Genomic DNA, 19,754 nt, shown 5'->3' on the forward strand with positions numbered 1-19,754 from the left:
TTGCCATAGATAAGAAATTTTTTATTTATTACTGTCTCACCTCAAAAGTGACAGGCGATCATGCGACAGGTCATTAAGCTTTCAAATTAGAGTTAAAGCCATTGTAATTTCATATAAAATAAGTTGGTAAAAAATTGGTCGGAGGTCATCCGTTGAAACAACTCTACATGTATCACCATTAATACTTTCTTCTGAACGAAATTACCTTCACATTAGTCTCTAAAATAAAAGCATGCATGTAATTTCAAGTACACAGGTACATGTTTCATAGGACTCTTGGATCAGCATGAGTATACATGTATGCCCCGGCAGCAGCTCTTGTTATCAAAAGGGAACGTGCCGCTTGTAAAGAAAACAGAAATCACATTGTATTTTTCTGTACATGTAGGTACTGCAACTCGACACTAAACAGGCACATTGGGACTCCCAAGGCTTGTTTTGTCATGTGTTTATGTTTGGATCTCAAGTGTTTTTTTGCTGTCGTTGTTGTTTAACATTGGCCTGTATCGGGTGTGAGCTTTACCTTATTAATCCCCTCCAAAAAATTACAGTTCAACTTTGAGTACATTTTTAGTAAACACGAGTCGTACCATTACAGAATCAGGGCTTCTGATATTTCGCGCAGTCGCAGAACTGCGAATTTCATGTAAATTGGCGAAATCCCACGAAATTGACAAAAACACTCAAAATACCGCGAAATTCACTAGAAATCATACCAAATACAAGTCAGTACAACATACTTCAAACCTATCTTGGCTGCTGGGGCTGTTTCCTTACCGTTAACTTTGCAAATCTGTCGTGAAACTTCGTCACTGCAACGAGTAAACAACATCCCAAAACTACCAGGCATTCTTAGATTAATGTTGCTAAAAACTGGGTACTTACTGTGGCCAGGATGTAAAAAGCTTTGTCATTGGCGCGTTTCTTGAGCGTATTGTTGTTAAAGAGCAAATGATGATCTCTGTTAAAACAACCTTGTGTCATACAAGTACTAACACGTACAGTAGTCCAAGGGAGTTGCTCAAATTTTCCTGTAGGGTTGCTGGTTTTACAAAGGCAACACTTATAAGTAGTCAGTGCTCCTGATGCTGTTGTTATTGCATAGGCTTACAGTCATCATATTCCGAAAAAATTGGCAAAATTGCCGTCTTCGTTAGTTAAAAAAATGTTCGTCAAATCAGTGCAAAACCGATCACTTTCCAGCGAAATAAGCCCAGAAAATTTCCACAAAATCAGCCATTTTTTAACTTGGAAAATATTATTTTCCAACTGGTAGTGGTGGCACGATTTCACTCCATCACTTACTGTTAGACATTTAGAAACCAGGGGGGTGGGGGAACTCCCATATGAAAAGGTCGGCGATTCTCTTCGGAAAATTTGAATTTAACTTCTAAAGGAGACCAATGTGGGAGTAACTTGAGCTTCATTAGACCCCTAAAAGATACCACTGAAAACGGAATGGGTTCGGTTACTAGCCTCTGTTTAAGAGAGGATCCCACGCGCACTTGTAGACCCGACTAATGTAATCCAGAGACCAGCGGATATCAAGCCTAAAAACAGAAATTAAATGAGAGCGTTTCTTTCATTATTATTTCTTCGAGTGAACCCTGAAGGATACTTTGACAGCTGAAAATGGTGACTTTTTTTTATCAACACCCTAAGTGAGACCAGAATCTTTGATTCGTACCTGAGATGATAAGCCTCCCGGACCTTTTCACATAGGAGTCTCCCCTAAATGGTGTCATTTAATGGACTTAATGGAGTTGCAAGTTGACTTAGAGCTCGATTTACTAATTTTTAACGACTACATTTTGAACACAAGCTACGAATAGACTCGCATTATTTATGGAAAGAGAGTTATTTTCAGTCCTTACATTAGGGCTACAAGTGAATGTAAGTACTTGAACTCAACACCATAAAGGACACAAAATTTCAATGTACAATACACAAACTATGTTAAAGTTGACTAAAATGGATTATCCTGTCTCATATATCACTTGGCAGAAATCTTGCTATTTAAACTTGATTTATGAGCTGTGTATCTTCATACTGTGTTCCGACTTCAGCCTGCTGAATTTCATTCTTAAATTTTGGTGTCATCCTACTGAACTTTGAAGTAATGCCCTGCTGCTGTAACAGCATCAATGTATTGATAACTCAGCAAAACTGCATATATCTACATATTTAAAAGACTGTTACCTAGCATGTCTTCAGTTAGGGTGTATGTGCTAAATAATTCATGATAAATCAGTAACTTTTCAGTGGCTACGTTCCCAGTATATCTACGTTCCCAGTTTATCTTGATCCCAATCTTCACTTTTTGGTCAACTTTCTAGCTAGTTCAATCTATTTAAAAATATTAATAAATAATTGTTTAAAAAAAAGGGTTTTATTGATTTTTACCAAAGAATGAAATCCGAACTGAGAGCTGCAACCGTGGACGTATTGTCTTGGAAATTTCTCCCGTGCCCCCGTTCAGTGTTGGAGATATCAGCGCAATCGATGGACACGGATTTCTACCCCAACATTGAACTGCGGGGGGGGGGGGGGGGATTTTTCCAACATTTGAGAGCAAGGTTGTCTGAGCTCTGTGACGTGACAAATCAAGATGACAACACATAATAACGTCAGTAAGATTAAAAGATAACAAGATAGGCTAAACCACTTGATTTTACGTGTTGACCTATTTTAAGCGGACTTGTAATTGTTTACGTTATGTTTTATTTTGGATGTTCACGACCCTTTATAAGAAACTAAAGTAGCCCAAGCTCTTGGAAAAGTTTTCGAGAGCAAACTTAATGCTTGAAGATGGTTTACCGACGGGACGTTCCAGCCGAAAAGAGCGCATATAGGAGGTATCTTCGAGATAAAGAGCGCATGAAACTTGAAGAGATCGCCCAGGTTTGTGATATTTCTACTTCGTCAGTGCATAGAATTACCTCCCAAAAATTACCCGACGTTTTGAAAAACAAGCGAGCATCCCGTGGTCGTAAGAGGAAACTGTCGTTAAGGCGCTTTCTTTGAGACTTTCAAAGATGAAAACTTCGAGTCCATGTTTCAAGCAGCAGAAAAAGGAGAAAGTAGGCTGTTCTTGATGGACGGAGACCCATCCCAAAACAGTGCACGAGCTAGAGCCGCCATGAGTAGAGTAGGATGTCAACTGTTTAAGATTCCCGCAAGATCTCCAGAATTAAACGGCTGCGAAAATGTGTTCAACATCGCTGCAAGCAAATTGAGGAAAGACGCATTGGAGAGAGCCATTACACGAGAATCCTATGAACAATTTTACAATCGAGTGCGGCAAACTATTGAAGCAGTACCCGTACAGACAATAGATAGAATAATCGAGTCCATGAGTGGTCGTCTGCGACAAATTATAGACAAAAATGGGGAAAGACTTAAGTGTTAAAGTACATTATCAGCTTCACGAAACAGGCAAACGTTTTCAATTAAAACTGAGTTAAACGCTTTTATTAAGTTCAAGGCATCGCTAACAATGATAATTTAGTTACTGAAAGTAAGCTAATGATAGTGGTAGTTGTTTAAACGCGGTTTATGACGGTTTACTCCGCATATATTATTGAAAAACACGTGCCTGACAAGAGTAACAACGGTTTACACCGGTTTACAACGGTTTACATACACATTAAAAGGAACAATTAAGTCTTTTTATTTTATTGTGTAAACCGTTGTAAACCGTTGGAAACCGTTGGAAACCGTTGGAAACTGCAGTAAACTTTTATTAACTACTTTCGAGGAATACGGAAATCGTGACAATTTCAAACAAAATTAAATAATTTTAGCTCACTGCCTGCTTATAGTTCCTATAAAGTGTTCAGTTCTCCTGTTCTCCACTAGACGCCCTTCCGATTTCACTGAGCACTAGACGTGCAAAGCATTTTCCGCACGGTGGTACTACTTTTTGGTCTTGCCGCGAAATTTGGCGGCTAAGATGGAAAATTCGCCATCGTACCTGCATCATCTCGGTCTCCCTCTCATCGACCACACCCCCTCGTACAAAAACTAACGCGTGTTTGCTAGTGCCAAATATAGGCGTGTCCTTATCAAACACGATGTCTTCACAAAAGTGTGACTTCGGGGCTGGTAGGTGTACCGGCTGTCCCTCTAACATAAGAACAAGATCGTGCCACGGTATTATTTGGGGGCTCCAGCGAAAGTCGTTTAGAAAGTCTAATGAACATTGCGAGTCTGTTCAGGTCTCAATTCCCTGAGAACGCTACGAACAATCAAAAAAGATTATCATTACGTCTAATTAACACTTTCATGGCGTTGTCCTCATTTCTGTAACCAAATGCAAACAGGTAATAACACATTTTGATGCCGCTTCCCTTTTTTTTTTTTGTCTCCCGCCAATTGTTATTAGATCCCAGGTGGTCTCGTTCTCAACACTACAGTTCATCATGTGGGCCTGTAACGCAATTCTCATCCTCAGACAACCGTGGACGTATTGTCTTGGAAATTTCTCCCGTGCCCCCGTTCAGTGTTGGAGATATCAGCGCAATCGACGGACACGAATTTCTACCCCAACATTGAACTGGGGGGGAAGGGGGAATTTTTCCAACATTTGAGACCAAGGTTGTGGCTATAAGCAAGCATTGAACATTACTCTGAGTCCATACATCACTTTTGACCAAACAAAATGATCTTGCTGTTTTTGACTACGGCACTAGTAAGATATATGTAATGTAAATCATGTAGGCAGGCCTGAGTAACAAACAGTTTCTTAACATTGAACTGTTTTATTTTGCAAATATCACAACACACTCCTGATTTGAAAAAGGCTTTATGGGCTTGTTCGAAAGCTATAGACTGCCCTCACGTCAGAAGTAGTTCCTTAATGAGCAATGCCTCATAACACCCTTTCATAATTTATTTTCCAAGTTCAGTGGCCCACAGTCACTTTGATTATGCTGGCTGAGTCATTCAAAGGCTCTTAGTTGGGAAATTATTATTCTTATTGTTCAACGGCCCTTCTTGGGGAATTTGTTATTATACCAATATAATTTTTGTCACTAGTTGAATTCTCAGTATAATTTGCCGCAGCTGATTTACTTTTCTTGTACACCTATTGTTTTCTTTTTCTTTCCATCTGATATGTAACCTGTTTGTAATTTATAACCAGTTGTAAAAACCATATTTAAGTTGTCAGTTTTTAGCACTCTTTTTGTAACTGACAAAGGTGGAGAGACCAAAACTTTTTATAAAGTTTTATATTTTTTTATCTTTTTTGAGCCAAAAGTTGTCCATTTTTGGTCTCTTTTTAACTAGATTTTATTATTCGCCGAATCAGGACTGTGAATCCTCAGTGATCCTTTTAGTTCAGCATCTTTGTTGGCTCAGGAAGTGCTTTCAACCATCTGTATTGTAGACATAGTGAACCTTTGCATATATCCATAAACATTTGTCTGATTTGTTTTACTTTTGTTAAGCATGATAAGACACAACTCTTGGCAAAATTTTAAAAAAATCCTGTAAGTAGACTTCAGAGCCATCCTTAATTTTCGAAAATTTAAGGTGGCTCTGAACCCTACCATCAGAATTTTTTTAAACTTTGCCAAAAGTTGCCTCTTAGTATGCTTATCAATAGTTGATAATATGAAGAAATTTCACTGCGCTGTCCTTGAATTATAAGCCCCTAATGCTGTAATTAATGGTGTTTTTAGGAGGTCATAATGTTGCTATGGTAACCTATTGCGTCACGAAAATGATAACAACGTGTTCACACATCATTGGGCAGTTTTGTGATACCATCAAGTGATAAAGAGTGGTTATAACGACCCATCAAAATCTAAGTGTGCATGCCTATGCATGCACTTGTGGCTCTCAGGCGGTAGCAAAGCTTATTAATTGAGCATTTGTCTCCATTTCAGGTGGCTCAAAACAGTTTCAAAGTGTTGGAAACTGTTTTGAGCCACCTTAAATGGAGACAAATGCTCAATTAATAAGCTTTTACTACAGACAGTGCCACAAGCGCATGCATAGGCGTACGGGCACCTTCGGGCTTAGGGCAGGCAGTGACCTTCTTGCCCGAAAAAAATTATGCAATGCCCTAATGTGTGAGTGTTGAAATCGGGATGTAAACCCACTCAGATCGCATGAAAAACAAAACCTTTTACAGTTCTCACATCTAAGAAAACTACTATAATCCCAAATATAGTTGTATTGAAAGCTTGCCTACTCGATGACTTCTATCAACAGTCTCAATCTAGTAAAATCTAAAAAATATTAAAAGAAAAAGTTTTTCCTTTCATGGCGTTCCTACAGCGATCGGCAGATCAGCAACAGAGACATTTGTGTTTCAAGATGGACCATTTGAGGAGGCGCGGTGGCCTCATGGTTAGTGCCCTCGTCTCCGGAACGAGCGGTCCGGGTTCGAGCCCTGGCCGGGGAAATTGTGTTGTCTTCTTTGGCCAGACACTTTACTCTCACGGTACCTGTCTCCACCCAGGTGTATAAACGGGTACCGGCGAACTTAATGCTGGGGGTAACCCTGCGATGGACTAGCATCCCATCCAGGGGGGAGTAGAAATACTCATAGTCGCTTCATGCTGCAGAAACCGGGATAAGCTCCGGCCTGATGGGCCACTTGGCTCGTATGCAGACTTTACTACTTTATGGACCATTTGGACGTGTTACAGAACCTGGACTCTGATCTGTTCGAGACGAGCTTCTCGATGCACTTGAGACGTTAAAACACGTAGGGGCCAAACCACCCCCCTAATGTTTCATGAAGGCTATATTTGCTTGGTTTATATATTTCTCAACCAAGTTTGGCAGATGAGCTTTCTTTGTTCTCCAGTTTATTTTAATTTGGAAGTTGTGACAAAATGTCAGATTATGACGTCATAATCGATGACGTCGCCAAAACGTGCTATAATTTTTTGTCAAATCTGATGTAAAGATTATGTCATTGGAAAGGCCTTGACTCGAGGAGTAAAATGCTGAAAACCGTTTTTTGCTGTGATGTTTATTTTTTGAGATATGGTAAATTAATTTTTTTGGTTGTTGTCCCCCCCCCCCGGAATTTGCTTAACCATACTGTCCTTCTTAAGTCAGTCTCTCTGGTTTATTTTTTTCGGTTTTATTCTAAGAAGGCTAATAATCTAGAAAAATAGAAAGCTTGATGTTGTCAAAAATCGTATGGTTTTAGAAATTTGACTTTCCGCTTTGTTAGGTTGGTATTAAAAGTAAAAAAACGGGTGATGTCACATGTTATGACGTAACAAAACTAATTTTAACGCAATAACACTAGAGGGATAGTTTTTTATCGCGATTTTATTCTTTATTTTTGCTTTAGTCATCTGGCACATCACATGTGAAACATAGCTGCATTTGCTGTAACAAAATTACGACTCCAATTTGGGGATTTTTCTCAAGGGGGGGACCCTATATTTTGCAGAGTAATTTTTCATATTTAAAAATACCATATTTCATTCAATTTTTATGATATGGACAAAATTTTTTCAGGTTTCAACTCCCCTTGATGTGCTCTTTCCAACACATTGTAAAAAATATGCATATCAAAAACTTCAAAAGTGGCAAAAGACATGACGTCATCACTGTGACGTCACAACTTTGACATTTACTGACATTTTTTACGTAAATATAATTGGCAATTGGTCATCTGATCATCTGCCAAGTTTGGTGTAGAAAGAGTCAATACTTTTTAAGTAATACGAAATAATGTGAAATACCCAAGAACTGACGCAACATTTGGGGGGTGGTTTGGCCCCTACGTGAAAGAACAACACGAGGCATTGCAAGACGTCGAAGTCTAGTTTTGACCACAGGAGACTTGCAGCCTACACTGCAAGCCTGGCCTTCTTTGACTTCAGAAGCAGCGTAAATACGATGGCGAACAACATGAACATAAAAGAGGAACACCTCATAAGAAAGATTTAATAGCATAAAAATTAAAACACCTCTTTGTTAAGACATTACAAACTTCGGGCCGTTTCAGAGCCACCGCAAGAACAAAAGTCTTGGACTTCGTTACCTTTATTTTTTTTTTATAGTTAACATGTCATTTCAGTATTACTCCTTTTTGGCAAGGCCAAAGTTGTACAAAGTAGCTTACAAGCCTTGAAACCTAAAAAAACAAAAAAAAGAGGGCTCGCTCTTTTTCCGGAGCCTGAAAGTGACTACCGTGCAGTGCAGTCTTTGGTGCGCCAACGATACTTCGGATCAGCAGCAAATATAAATTTTACACCTTACACGATACTACTTTAATAAAGTGCTAACTCTCTGAAGAAACCACTTAACAGTCTAAAGACTCCTGGTCAGGCGTCTTATCACCCTGAGATTCATAAAAAGTAACTAACTAGAAACTTTATATATATACGACCTTTGAAAATTACACCAATAGCATTCTTTTCTAATGTGTCGTTGCCCGAATCATGGGCGTTTTGACCGAAAAAAATTACATAATTTCCGCAGCTAGGGGGCCTGTAGCCCCCCTCGCCCTCTCCCCCCCCTAGTTTGTACGTCTATGATTGCACGTGTGATACATGTGTATGTTGACTCTTTGCATCATTCTTTGCAGTTGAAACCACTATAACCACTGATAGTGGCAATCAGACTAACAGTGAAGGATCAAATGTAACTTTATTTTGCAACACAAGTGGAAAGCCCGATCCCAACGTTACTTGGACCATGGAAACTGGTAATGATGGTGGAGAAGTGTTCTTTGGGAACCCTTGGGTTATTGAGAACGTCAGCAGAACTGACACAGGAATATACCGCTGCACGGCTTACAATGGAGTTGGAAATCGAGTGAGCCGTTTACTTTATGTCAATATCACTTGTAAGTACAAGAAGACACTTCATAGGTAAATGTGTAGATATATAACAGTATTTTCAAAACAAGCCAGTGACTACCAGAGTTCTGTCGCCTACTTGATTGTACATCTCCACTTACTCTGGCAAAAGCAATCAGCTTGAGACAAACAAGCTCAGCAGTGCATCTTATCAATAAATCTTTAAGGCAGCAGAGTAACTTCACGCTCAATTTTGCAGCAATAATTTTTTTTTTTTTATGCAATAGGAAGTAAGCTTGTTTAAAGAGAAAGTTTAAAGCGTGCGCTGTATTTTGTGCCCTTCGCATTATTGTGTTTTAGTGGCCATCTTGCAGTTTTAAATAAGTGGCCGGGCTAGCTTCATTTCCATGTTGCTTCTAGCATCAGGGCAGTGAAACAATCGCTAAAAATTGATCTTTTTTCTTTTGGCTTCAAAAAGTCATGCCTCGCAATAAGGTGACAAATTCAGCCAACACACACAAGTAATTACTTAATAAGTTGTCAAAGTTTGTTACTCGGTTCATTCGACCATATGATTACTTTCAGTTGTTGACAGACAATACGGGAGATCACGGCCCACAAAAATACTGATATTAAAAGACAAAATGGAAAGTCTTGAATTTAACTAGCATAAATATTGAAATCTAAGATAATACTGCTAATGACTAGCAACAATTTGAATAAGAATAATTTTCAGTTTAAAAAGAAAGAAAATTTGCATACCGATGAAACAATGTGAAAATTGAAACCTTTAACCAATGTGATGATTTTATCACTTGATTCTTGCCGATTTAAGATGATAATCCTAAGCTGGCAATTCCTTATGGCATTTCCTAGCTTCTACATTTTAGATTTCAAAATTTTCTAGGGGAAGGGGGTCATGACCTCAGACCCCCTAGGATGAGGGGCCTTGCCTTACTCTTCCAACCGCAGACACCTACTTCAGAACATTTTGAAACCCCTGATATAAATCTCAGTGTGTGTATATACAATATCTTAACCATAGAAATTTCAGGTCACAGATAGTCTTGATACAATGCTTTCCTAGAGCTAGCTTTTGATAGCTCAAACAAAAGGAAAAAAAAAAACTCTTCTGCATGCATTTTCAGGTTAGCAAGACTAAATTCACATGGGGTTTTGTCATTATCATTCACACGCAGTCTTATCTCTGAAGCATGATTTCGTACAATTTAATTAAGAGTCAGTATGAAATCCAAGTCTTGAAGTTAATACAAACATAAACATAATTATCAAGACCTAGGTGAAGAGGTGATCTTTAGCTCTCTAAAAGTACACATTGTTAAAAAATGGACTATACAAGAATGTTCTACATCGAGAATCCATTACATTTCAAGCCGACTACAGCATCGGCTATAAATCTGACTAAGCAAAATGTGGAATGTTTGTTACATCCCAGGTATACATGTATGTATTTTAAATTGATGGAGCAGTGAAGTACCCTCTCCAAACTACAACACTGCCCACATCACAATTCTAGCCAAATATCAGCAATACCAGACACAAATGCCCGTTAAATTGAAGTTCTAAGCCCTAATTGTGCAGCTATAGTTCTTTGCCATCTAAAGAAAGCACAACATTGTCGCGAAGGTGCAGAGGGCCTACTGAGGTGACTTGGTCTTTACCTGTAATGTTCATCTTTGGCTTTTTCATGTACGATACTACGATGCTTACTAGGAAATTGCTACACTTGTACCTTCAATGGACTGACTTGATGATGAGCTCAGGCACACTTGCTTTAGACAGTTGCTGCCTGTAAGAAGGGGTGTCTGGAAAACCCGAATAGCGAATAGCGAATAGCGAATAGCGAATAGCGAATAGCGAATAGCGAATAGCGAATAGCGAATAGCGAATAGCGAATAGCGAATAGCGAATAGCGAATAGCGAATAGCGAATAGCGAATAGTCGCCAATAGCGAATAGCGAATAGTCCCGAATAGTGCGAATAGTCTTGAATAGTGCGAATAGTGGCGCACAGTCGCGAAAAGTGGAATAGTCGTCAATAGTCACCGCTTTAGATCTAATATCCTGCGTTAATCAATTATTCAAATAAGCAACAGAATTTCAGTGAATTTATTACCTTTTCTTCTCCGGACTCATCATAGGGCTGTCCATCGCCGACATTAAGTAAACAGAAAACACAAGGATAACCTAATAAAGACGTATTTACGCTTTTGCAGCGGTTTAAAACAGAAGAAATTACGTTTAAAAACACCTTTTGTCCTGATAAGCGTCTGCGGGAAAATCCCGTCCTACGTTGCTGCGAGGTTGATTGCGAGATAGTGGGTACCCTATTTGCTACGATTTGCCACGATTTGCCACTATTTGCCACTATTCGCCACTATTCGAGACTGTTCGCCTCTATTCGCACTATTGGAGACTATTCGCACTATTCGCTATTCGCTATTCGGAACTATTCGCTGTTCGCTATTCGCGGCTATTCGCTATTCGGGTTTTCCAGACACCCCTGTAAGAAGCCAAAAAATATCGTAAGCTAGACGCTTTGCTGCGTGTACCCAGGCATTCGTTATACTGAGAAGCACTGGCTATATTGCAATCATGCTAAATGTTCTGCATTTAAAGTGGTACGAAATTCAATCGAATCGATGTGTTCAAGCTGTTCTGTCTTTGATTGCATTTCTTGGAATCGATTAATGGCTTATTACTCGTTTGCAGGGCTTTAGGGCGTGAAATGAGTCAAGGTCTTTATATCAGCCGATAAACGTTTCAGGTTTTTTTTTTATTCTTCCGTAGCCTTTGTCGTTGTTATTTGCATTTCTCAAGCAAGCAAGACATTTTGAATTTCAGAGTTATGGTGGTGCGTGACATAGACCTACGAACGCGTTTGTGGAAAAACATATACTTATTTCGTGATTTTTAGCCCATTTAGAAGTTAAAGTATTAGGAAAAGTGCTTCTGTAAATGCTTGTTTGTTCAGTACAGAAACTCTTGATTGGTTCAAATCGTATTTGACGAATCGCACACAACGGTGCTCAGTTAACAGTTATCTCTCTGACTTCACCACTCTCAAATGTGGTGTGCTAATTTATATTAACGATTTGCCTAGCTGTTTATCGTTCAGCGTACCTAGAATGTATAAAGATGACACCCACATTACTTATGCTGGTTCTGATTTACATTTGATCCAGTCTAATCTATCTCACGACCTTGAAAAGCTGAGCAAATGGCTAGTGACTAACAAACTTACCTTGAACGCTACAAAAACTGAATTTATACTGATCGGCTCCAGGCAAAGATTAAGTACTCTATCTGATACACTCGAACTTTCCATTGATAATGTTCGGATTGAACAAGTTTTTTCTGTGAAATCCCTTGGAATGCATATCGATGAAAATTTAACGTAGCATTCCCACATTGATAAACTTTGTAAAAAGATCGCTTCCGCTGTTGGAGCCATAAAGCGAGTTAAGCCATTTGTGCCTCAATCCACCCTACTCAGTATTTACAACTCACTAGTTCAACCTCACTTTGATTACTGCAGCCTTGTCTGGGGTAATTGTGGCAAAACATTATTTAAAAAGCTACAAAAACTACAGAACCGTGCTGCTCGTGTTATAACTTCATCAAACTATGACGTGGATGTCGATTCCTTATTTCACAAACTCAGCTGGAAAGACTTGAAATCTCAACGTCAAATTCAGAACGCCTTAATGGTTTTCAAGTCTTTAAACGGTCTTGTTCCGGAATATCTCACGTCTAAATTTATAAAGCGAAATGAATCAAGTTATTCTCTGAGGGACTCGGTAAACAAACTTGTTGTCCCCTTTCCAAGAACTAACTACATGAGAAATAGTTTAGTTACAGCGGCGCTACCCTTTGGAACAGCTTACCCTGTAACATTAGAGAGTCTAGTTCATTAAACAAATTTAAACGCCTTCTCTACCATAATCTTTAAACACGGCATTCATGAAAACCAGGATTTTTCTTAACGTGCATATGACATGAAAAATAATTCTTACCTATTTTAGAGGACTTTCAAAATACAGAAGATGGCGTTTTTCCTTTTGAAATATCTTTTTTCGTTTTAGAGATATGAACGTTTTTCTATTATGCAAATCAGATGTGATGACGTTATATTGTGACGTGCATTTGTGGTGCCAAGTTTCAAGAACACTGCTTCAATATTCCTAGAGATATATTTTGTTCAATATTTTACCATTTTTAGTTGCAAACAGTATGACGTCATCACTGATCTAATTTGCGTAATAGAAAAACGTCAATATCTCTAAAACGAAAAATGATATTTAAAAAAGAAAAGCACCAATCTTCTGTATTTTGAAAGGCCATTCGAATAAGCGAAAAATATTTTTCATGTCATATGCACTTTAAGTGGCATATTAATGTAAGTTAATATAATGCTAGAACGTGGATTTTTAGTCATTACTATGTAATTTTTTTCCACCTGATGTTTTTACCGTGTATAAATAGTGATTAAAGATTAAAGATTAAAGATTAAAGATAATCAGTCGCGTAGATAGCCAAAGTAAGTTCCAGATGTTTACATTATTTTCCGGCCGCAATGTTGGTGCACCGCGGAGGTACACCAACATGGCGGCTCCATACTGGGCTCTGTAATTTTGTGGAAAATATTTGGACGAATATCTGAGGTTTGGGAAAATGCACGTACTTAAAAATTAGAGACGTGTCTCTTTATTAATCTCCTATAATATCACTATTTCTTGATTTTATCCACTAAATGGTTTTCGAATAATTTTTTTATTGCATCAGGATTGCGTGACAGTGCAAGCCGAGAATTGTTTTGGGGTCAACTACATAACTACATTAGTTTCTTTCACCTTAAATGTACAATAATTCGCTACATGCGTTTCACTCTTGTAAAGAAACACGACTCTGTTACAAGAAAATAACGACAGAATATCGTTTAGTTCGAGATTTTATCTTTGTTATACTTTACAAAGTTTCTCAGAGCGTTTGACTTAGGTGTACTCGAACAGATACATTCGTAAACAAATTCTCTGAAATTTCTGCTCTTGTTGCTCAGACGTTCTTGAGTTCGTGCTGGGACTCTACTTAGTTCACGATCACGCCTAAAACTACGATGACGCTTCTGAAGATGCTTTTTATCAAGTTGAAGAGTTGATAGCGCCGGTTGATAGCTCCTTTGGTATCTGAACATGATTCTTGATAAATTCACTCAAAATGTTCGCCTGCTGATTGATCTCTCGTAAGGCTTGCAGACCGACCCATTCCGAAAACGCTTAACTTCCTTTAGTGTTGGTCTACCTCGAACGGTGTGTGCGTTTGTATGTGATTTCATCGCCCTAGAAATCATGGAATCCGTGATAACTTTTCACGACGACAACTTCTGTAAATTCCATGTGCGGTACGCATGCATGGGAGACGCATGCGCTTTAGAGACCAGACGGCGATTTGTGACTGAACGAGGGAAAAAATTGATGCTTTGTTGTGTGTACCCAGGCGATCAGGGTTTGCATGGAACGTTCTCCCCATCTCAGGGCCCCCGTCTCAGACCACCCATCTTAGGTCCCCATCTCAAGCTACCATCTCAGGCCCCCCACCTCAGACCCTCAACCTCAGACTCCCCATCTCAGGCCCCATGCCCCCCACCTCAGACCCGCCACAGTGATTTGGGTATCCCCGTGTTTTGGGTACCCCCGTACCCAAATCCCTAGTGCTTTGGGTACCCTGAAACACTAAAAGCGTTAAATACTACAGACTGGGGCAAATGAAATCATCCATAATTCTCCTCAAAAACCATTTATATTCTTACGAAGCTTTGTCTCAATGAATAAAAGCTTTCTTAATCTTGATACACATAACGTCGCTGAGAATAGTGGCAATTTATAACAGACTGCCTGATTCGAGTCCGCATTTATAACAACATACAAAACCGCATTCACGCGCCAAAGTTCCTTGTATGAACATGCACTTAGTGCCTATCGATAACCCTTGAAATGCACGTCATTTTAAATAAGAAAGGAGCATTCTAAACCTCGGATAGTTCGGCGATGCGCATGCGGCAGCATGGCGTACGGACGCAACTTCTAACGCTCCGCCAAGTATGGGCGCTCATGTCAGTTCTCAAAGCGAGTAACAGTTAAATCAATTACCGATTGCTTATTTCAAGTTCAGGAAATGCAAAATATCTAATTTATGGCAAGTAAGAGAAACAAAAAAAGAAAACAGAGAGGATCAAATTCTTCGACTCACAGCGAGTCCGACACTATGAACGAAGAAGGAGTCCACGAAGACATCAAAAGCTCTATCGACTCTTTAATCAAAGCGATGGAAGCCGGCTTCGCCAGCTTACGTGCCGACTTCGACAAACTCAGACAGGAATTTAACCATGAGATTGAAGAGATGAAAAGCGAAGTAACATCGTTGAAAGAAGGCGTGAGTTTTACACAAAGCGAGGTGGACACACTGAAGGAAAAGTCGAACGAAAACACGAAGGACATGAAGGATGGTTTGGAAAATCTCAGAATGAAAGTAGCACAGCTGGAAAAGAAATTGGAATCCGCAATAGAAGAAAACATCAAGCTAGAACAGTACACCCGACGAGAAAACCTACGTTTCAACAATATCACAAAGCTCGAAGGCGAGGATTGCAAAGCTCTGATTTGTGGTGTAATTCAGAACGAAATGGGCTTGGATGTGTCGAACATAAAATTCCACGCAGTTCATAGAGTGTGTAAGAAAATCGAGAACAGATGCAGACCCATCATCGCCCGCTTTATCAGCCGTGAAGACGGGAACGAAATCTGGAGCAAAAGAGGTCAGATAAAGCATTCAGAAAACTACCCTGATGCCTACATTACCGAAGACTTCGCGACAAGAAAAATGCAAAAAATTAATAGATACCCAAATCCCTAGTGATATGGGAATCCCTTTCCAATATGTTTATTTGTTATCGTTTCTTTAATTCAGGGTAGCGAAATCGACCAAAGATTAAAAAAAAAAAAAAAGCAAAGCAAAATTACAAAGACGAAAGTTCCAATGAGGAACGAGGACTAAATCGAAATGTTGACATGTAAGGGATACCCAAATCCCTAGTGACATGTGTATTCCCTTCCAGAGTGTTTGTTTGTTATCGTTTCTTTAATCCATAGTATAGCTAAATGAACCGAACATTAAAGGCAAACTTATAAGGCAAAGGTCATTCTAGTAAGGAAAGGACTAGAAATGCTAAAATGTAGGGGATACCCAAATCCCTATCGATATTGGTATCCCCTTACAATATTTTTGTTTGTTATGGTTTTTTGAATTCAGGGTAGCCAAATCGACCGAAGATAAAAAGGCGAAGAAAATTTACAAAGACTTCACCACTCAACGAGGAAATGATTGGAAATGTTAAAATGTAAGGGAGAGCTGAATATTTGGTATATTTAACAAGAAATAAAATGCAAACAGCGGCAACAAATATAACACATGAACTACGCATGGTTTGGAAGAACAGTCTAAAATTTTCTTGACGTTTCGCATGCTACAGCACGCATCTTCAGAAGTGGCGGTTACAAAAAAACGACAGATTTAAAACTTAAAAATACAAAGCGAGGTACTCGCAACTAACTAAAGAATAACGAAAACAAAAGGTGATAGCTAATAAAATGACAGCTTTTCACTCCTAGCATTGTCACTAGGTGTTGGTTTTAATAATATTATAATAAGAACCCTGAATTTAGGTATTTAGGTATTTGAATTTAGGTATTTTTAAATTATTTGATTACTCTTTTTATCGTTATTGTATATATTATTTTAGCTTTATGACCATTATATTGTAAATTTCTGTTTCTCTTATTTAGACTTAGTAGTAGTAGGTCCAATCAGCTGTACAGTGACTTATTTTAAACCTACTTATCAAATAAACGTATGTATGTATGTATGTATGTATGTATGTGTGTGTGTATGTATGTATGTATGTATGTATGTATGTATGTACGTATGTCTCGTATAAACAATGTTTCTTTTATTTTACAATGTAAATCACATCGTCCACTAGCTAAGACCTCGAAATGGTCCCATTTGATGTTATGGCCGGTGGAGATTGCGTGATCAGCAACAGCGGAAACGTGACCCACTTGCGTAAGGGCTTTAAGAGGCCCTGCGCCTAAGAAACGACCGATGATTTCCGGCTAAAAAATAAAATCGGCCGATTTTTATCTCCCAAGTAGAGGTTACCGAATACTATTTAAAAATGAATTTCTTTTGTTTCAGTTTCGCTTTAAACCAAAAATATCGAGCCGCAAACTTTTTCCGTCTGATAGCAGCAAAATCAGGCCGAAAATAAGGCCCCGCTAAAAACTGTTCGGAAATTACTATCGCAACGCAAAATAATGAGAAAACTACACAGTGTTGAAGAAAAAGGCCTTTTAATGCAATATCATTCGATAAACATCTAAAAACTGCCGAAGCGATTAAAAAATAAAGTTTCAAATATTGCATACTAAATTAGATGGAACGTTGGAGCTGATTTTAAAATAATTATTTCTCAAAAGTTCAACGCTTTTGAAAGCAGTCACAGTGATGAATCAGACATTGGAGGGATACACATCACGTTTCTGGAAAAACATTTTTCGGCCAAAGTATATTGACCTTATACAAAGCGTTCAAAGTTACCGTGTTTACCGTTATCCTGCTACTTGGGCGAAACACTTCTCCTTTGCCAATACGGCCGTGGATAGCGTGGTAAACGACACTTTAAACCTTGCTAGGCATTCCAAGACCATCCTAAGTAGAAGGACGTAGAATTAAAAGAGAAAGGAAGATGAAAAATACGTAGAAAAAGAAAATAACTCGAAATTACCATCTGCTAACGAAAGTTGAATCTGGAAAATGTCGTCGCGTGACAGCGGCCATTGACGTCTTTGTCTACACAGCGGCGGAATCCAAACAAATACACAAATAGGAAAACAATTTTTCCCGGCCAGAAAACGTTTAGTGGAGCAATGTTATGTTATTTTTCACAAATGATGGTCACTCAAAAAGAAAAACTTCCCCAACCGCCACACCGTTTTGGCCGCAGCGTGATCTGAGTTATGGGGTCACGACTGCATCCCTAGCCGCTGACCGCCCGAAGGACATTGCAGACTCGTTTTCCCACGCTCTTGCGACTTGACGTGACAAATGACGTCAATGGCCGCTGTCACGCAACGACATTTCCCAGATTCAACTTTCGTTAGCAGATGGTAATTTCGAGTTATTTTCTTTTTCTACGTATTTTTCATCTTCCTTTCTCTTTTAATTCTACGTCCTTCTACTCAGGATGGTCTTCGAATGCCTAGCAAGGTTTAAAGTGGCGTTTACCACGCTATCCACGGCCGTATTGGCAAAAGAGGAGTGTTTCGCCCAAGTAGCAGGATAACGGTAAACACGGTAACTTTGAACGCTTTGTACAAGGTCAATATACTTTGGCCGAAAAATGTTTTTTCAGAAACGTGATGTATATCCCTCCAATGTCTGATTCATCACTGTGACTGCTTTCAAAAGCGTTGAACTTTTGAGAAATAATTATTTTAAAATCAGCTCCAACGTTCCATCTAATTTAGTATGCAATATTTGAAACTTTATTTTTTAATCGCTTCGGCAGTTTTTAGATGTTTATCGAATGATATTGCATTAAAAGGCCTTTTTCTTCAACACTGTGTAGTTTTCTCATTATTTTGCGTTGCGATAGTAATTTCCGAACAGTTTTTAGCGGGGCCTTATTTTCGGCCTGATTTTGCTGCTATCAGACGGAAAAAGTTTGCGGCTCGATATTTTTGGTTTAAAGCGAAACTGAAACAAAAGAAATTCATTTTAAAATAGTATTCGGTAACCTATACTTGGGAGATAAAAATCGGCCGATTTTATTTTTTAGCCGGAAATCATCGGTCGTTTCTTAGGCGCAGGGCCTCTTAAAATGCTCGACCTTTCTGTCATGCAGTCGTCGCTTTGTTTTGCCGATATAGAAAGCGTCACAATCCCAGCAGCTGGCTTTGTATACGACTTTAGATTTTTGGGAGCGACTTAAACGATCTTTGTAAGGAAAAAAGGACTTAACTCGGCAAGTAAAATCTTTAGTGATATTGGTATCCCCGTCCAATACATGGCTGTGTACCGAGAACATTCCAAACAAGAATACAGCTTTACAAATCAGCAGTTTATTAGATATTCCATCTAATATAATTATCGTGTTTTTGAGACGCGCCCTATGAGAATATAATAAGCGTAAAGGGAAATAACTAGCTGTTAGGTTGACTATAATGACAAAACAAAGAAAATATAATCCAGTAATCAATGTTGAAACTTGGCTCTATAATGTTAGGGAAAGTACGAGAAATGACATGTCGTATGCCCTGATGAAAAATGAAATGGTCGTATGCCCATGGTCATACGATCAAGCTCGTCTTTGGACATTTTTAAAAACGATTGAAAACATATTTTTTTTTAAAAATCGCCTATGACGGTTTATAATTTTTGTAAATCTTGCTTACATAAGCCGTTTTATATCTTTGTATTTCTAGCACATTTTATCCGTTTTATGGATCTCTGTTTTAGTTTGTGAGCTTCTTTTTATATGTAAAACGCTTTTGAATATTTCATAGTATTAGCGCTATATAAATGTATTATTATCATTATCATTATCATTATTATCATTGTCATTATCATTATTACTATTATTATTATTATTATTATTATTATTATTATTATTATGGTATCCTTAGTCGATCGATCACACCCATATTTCCAGTGACATGTTATGGGTAAGAAAAGGAAATTTCTAGTTTCACCTGATAATATTGCCTGAATACAATTCAAATCTTTCTTAATATACACAGCACGGTTCCATAACAAGTTCTTATGTTAGACTGACTAAAGTCATTTCTGTAAAGCATAAATTCAGGAAGCTGATATTTATCATCTCTATCTAATAAGTAAA

General features: G+C 38.5%; 2 protein-coding genes across 2 annotated transcripts in view; both read left to right on the forward strand.

The window, feature by feature from the left end:
- LOC145492695 (neuronal growth regulator 1-like) overlaps positions 1-14,462 on the forward strand; it is a 28,783-nt gene extending 14,321 nt beyond the window's left edge. Inside the window, exons 3-4 of the mRNA XM_081472100.1 lie at positions 8,564-8,849; positions 14,294-14,462. Coding sequence (XP_081328226.1) covers positions 8,564-8,849; positions 14,294-14,462 — 455 coding nt within the window. The remainder of the gene's footprint in view (positions 1-8,563; positions 8,850-14,293) is intronic.
- LOC145492291 (uncharacterized) overlaps positions 1-19,754 on the forward strand; it is a 175,111-nt gene that overhangs the window by 129,379 nt on the left and 25,978 nt on the right. The gene's annotated exons all lie outside the window — the stretch shown is intronic.

The sequence above is a fragment of the Orbicella franksi genome, chromosome 7 (genome assembly GCF_964199315.1).
Source record: "Orbicella franksi chromosome 7, jaOrbFran1.1, whole genome shotgun sequence".
Classification (NCBI taxonomy): Eukaryota; Metazoa; Cnidaria; class Anthozoa; order Scleractinia; family Merulinidae; genus Orbicella; species Orbicella franksi.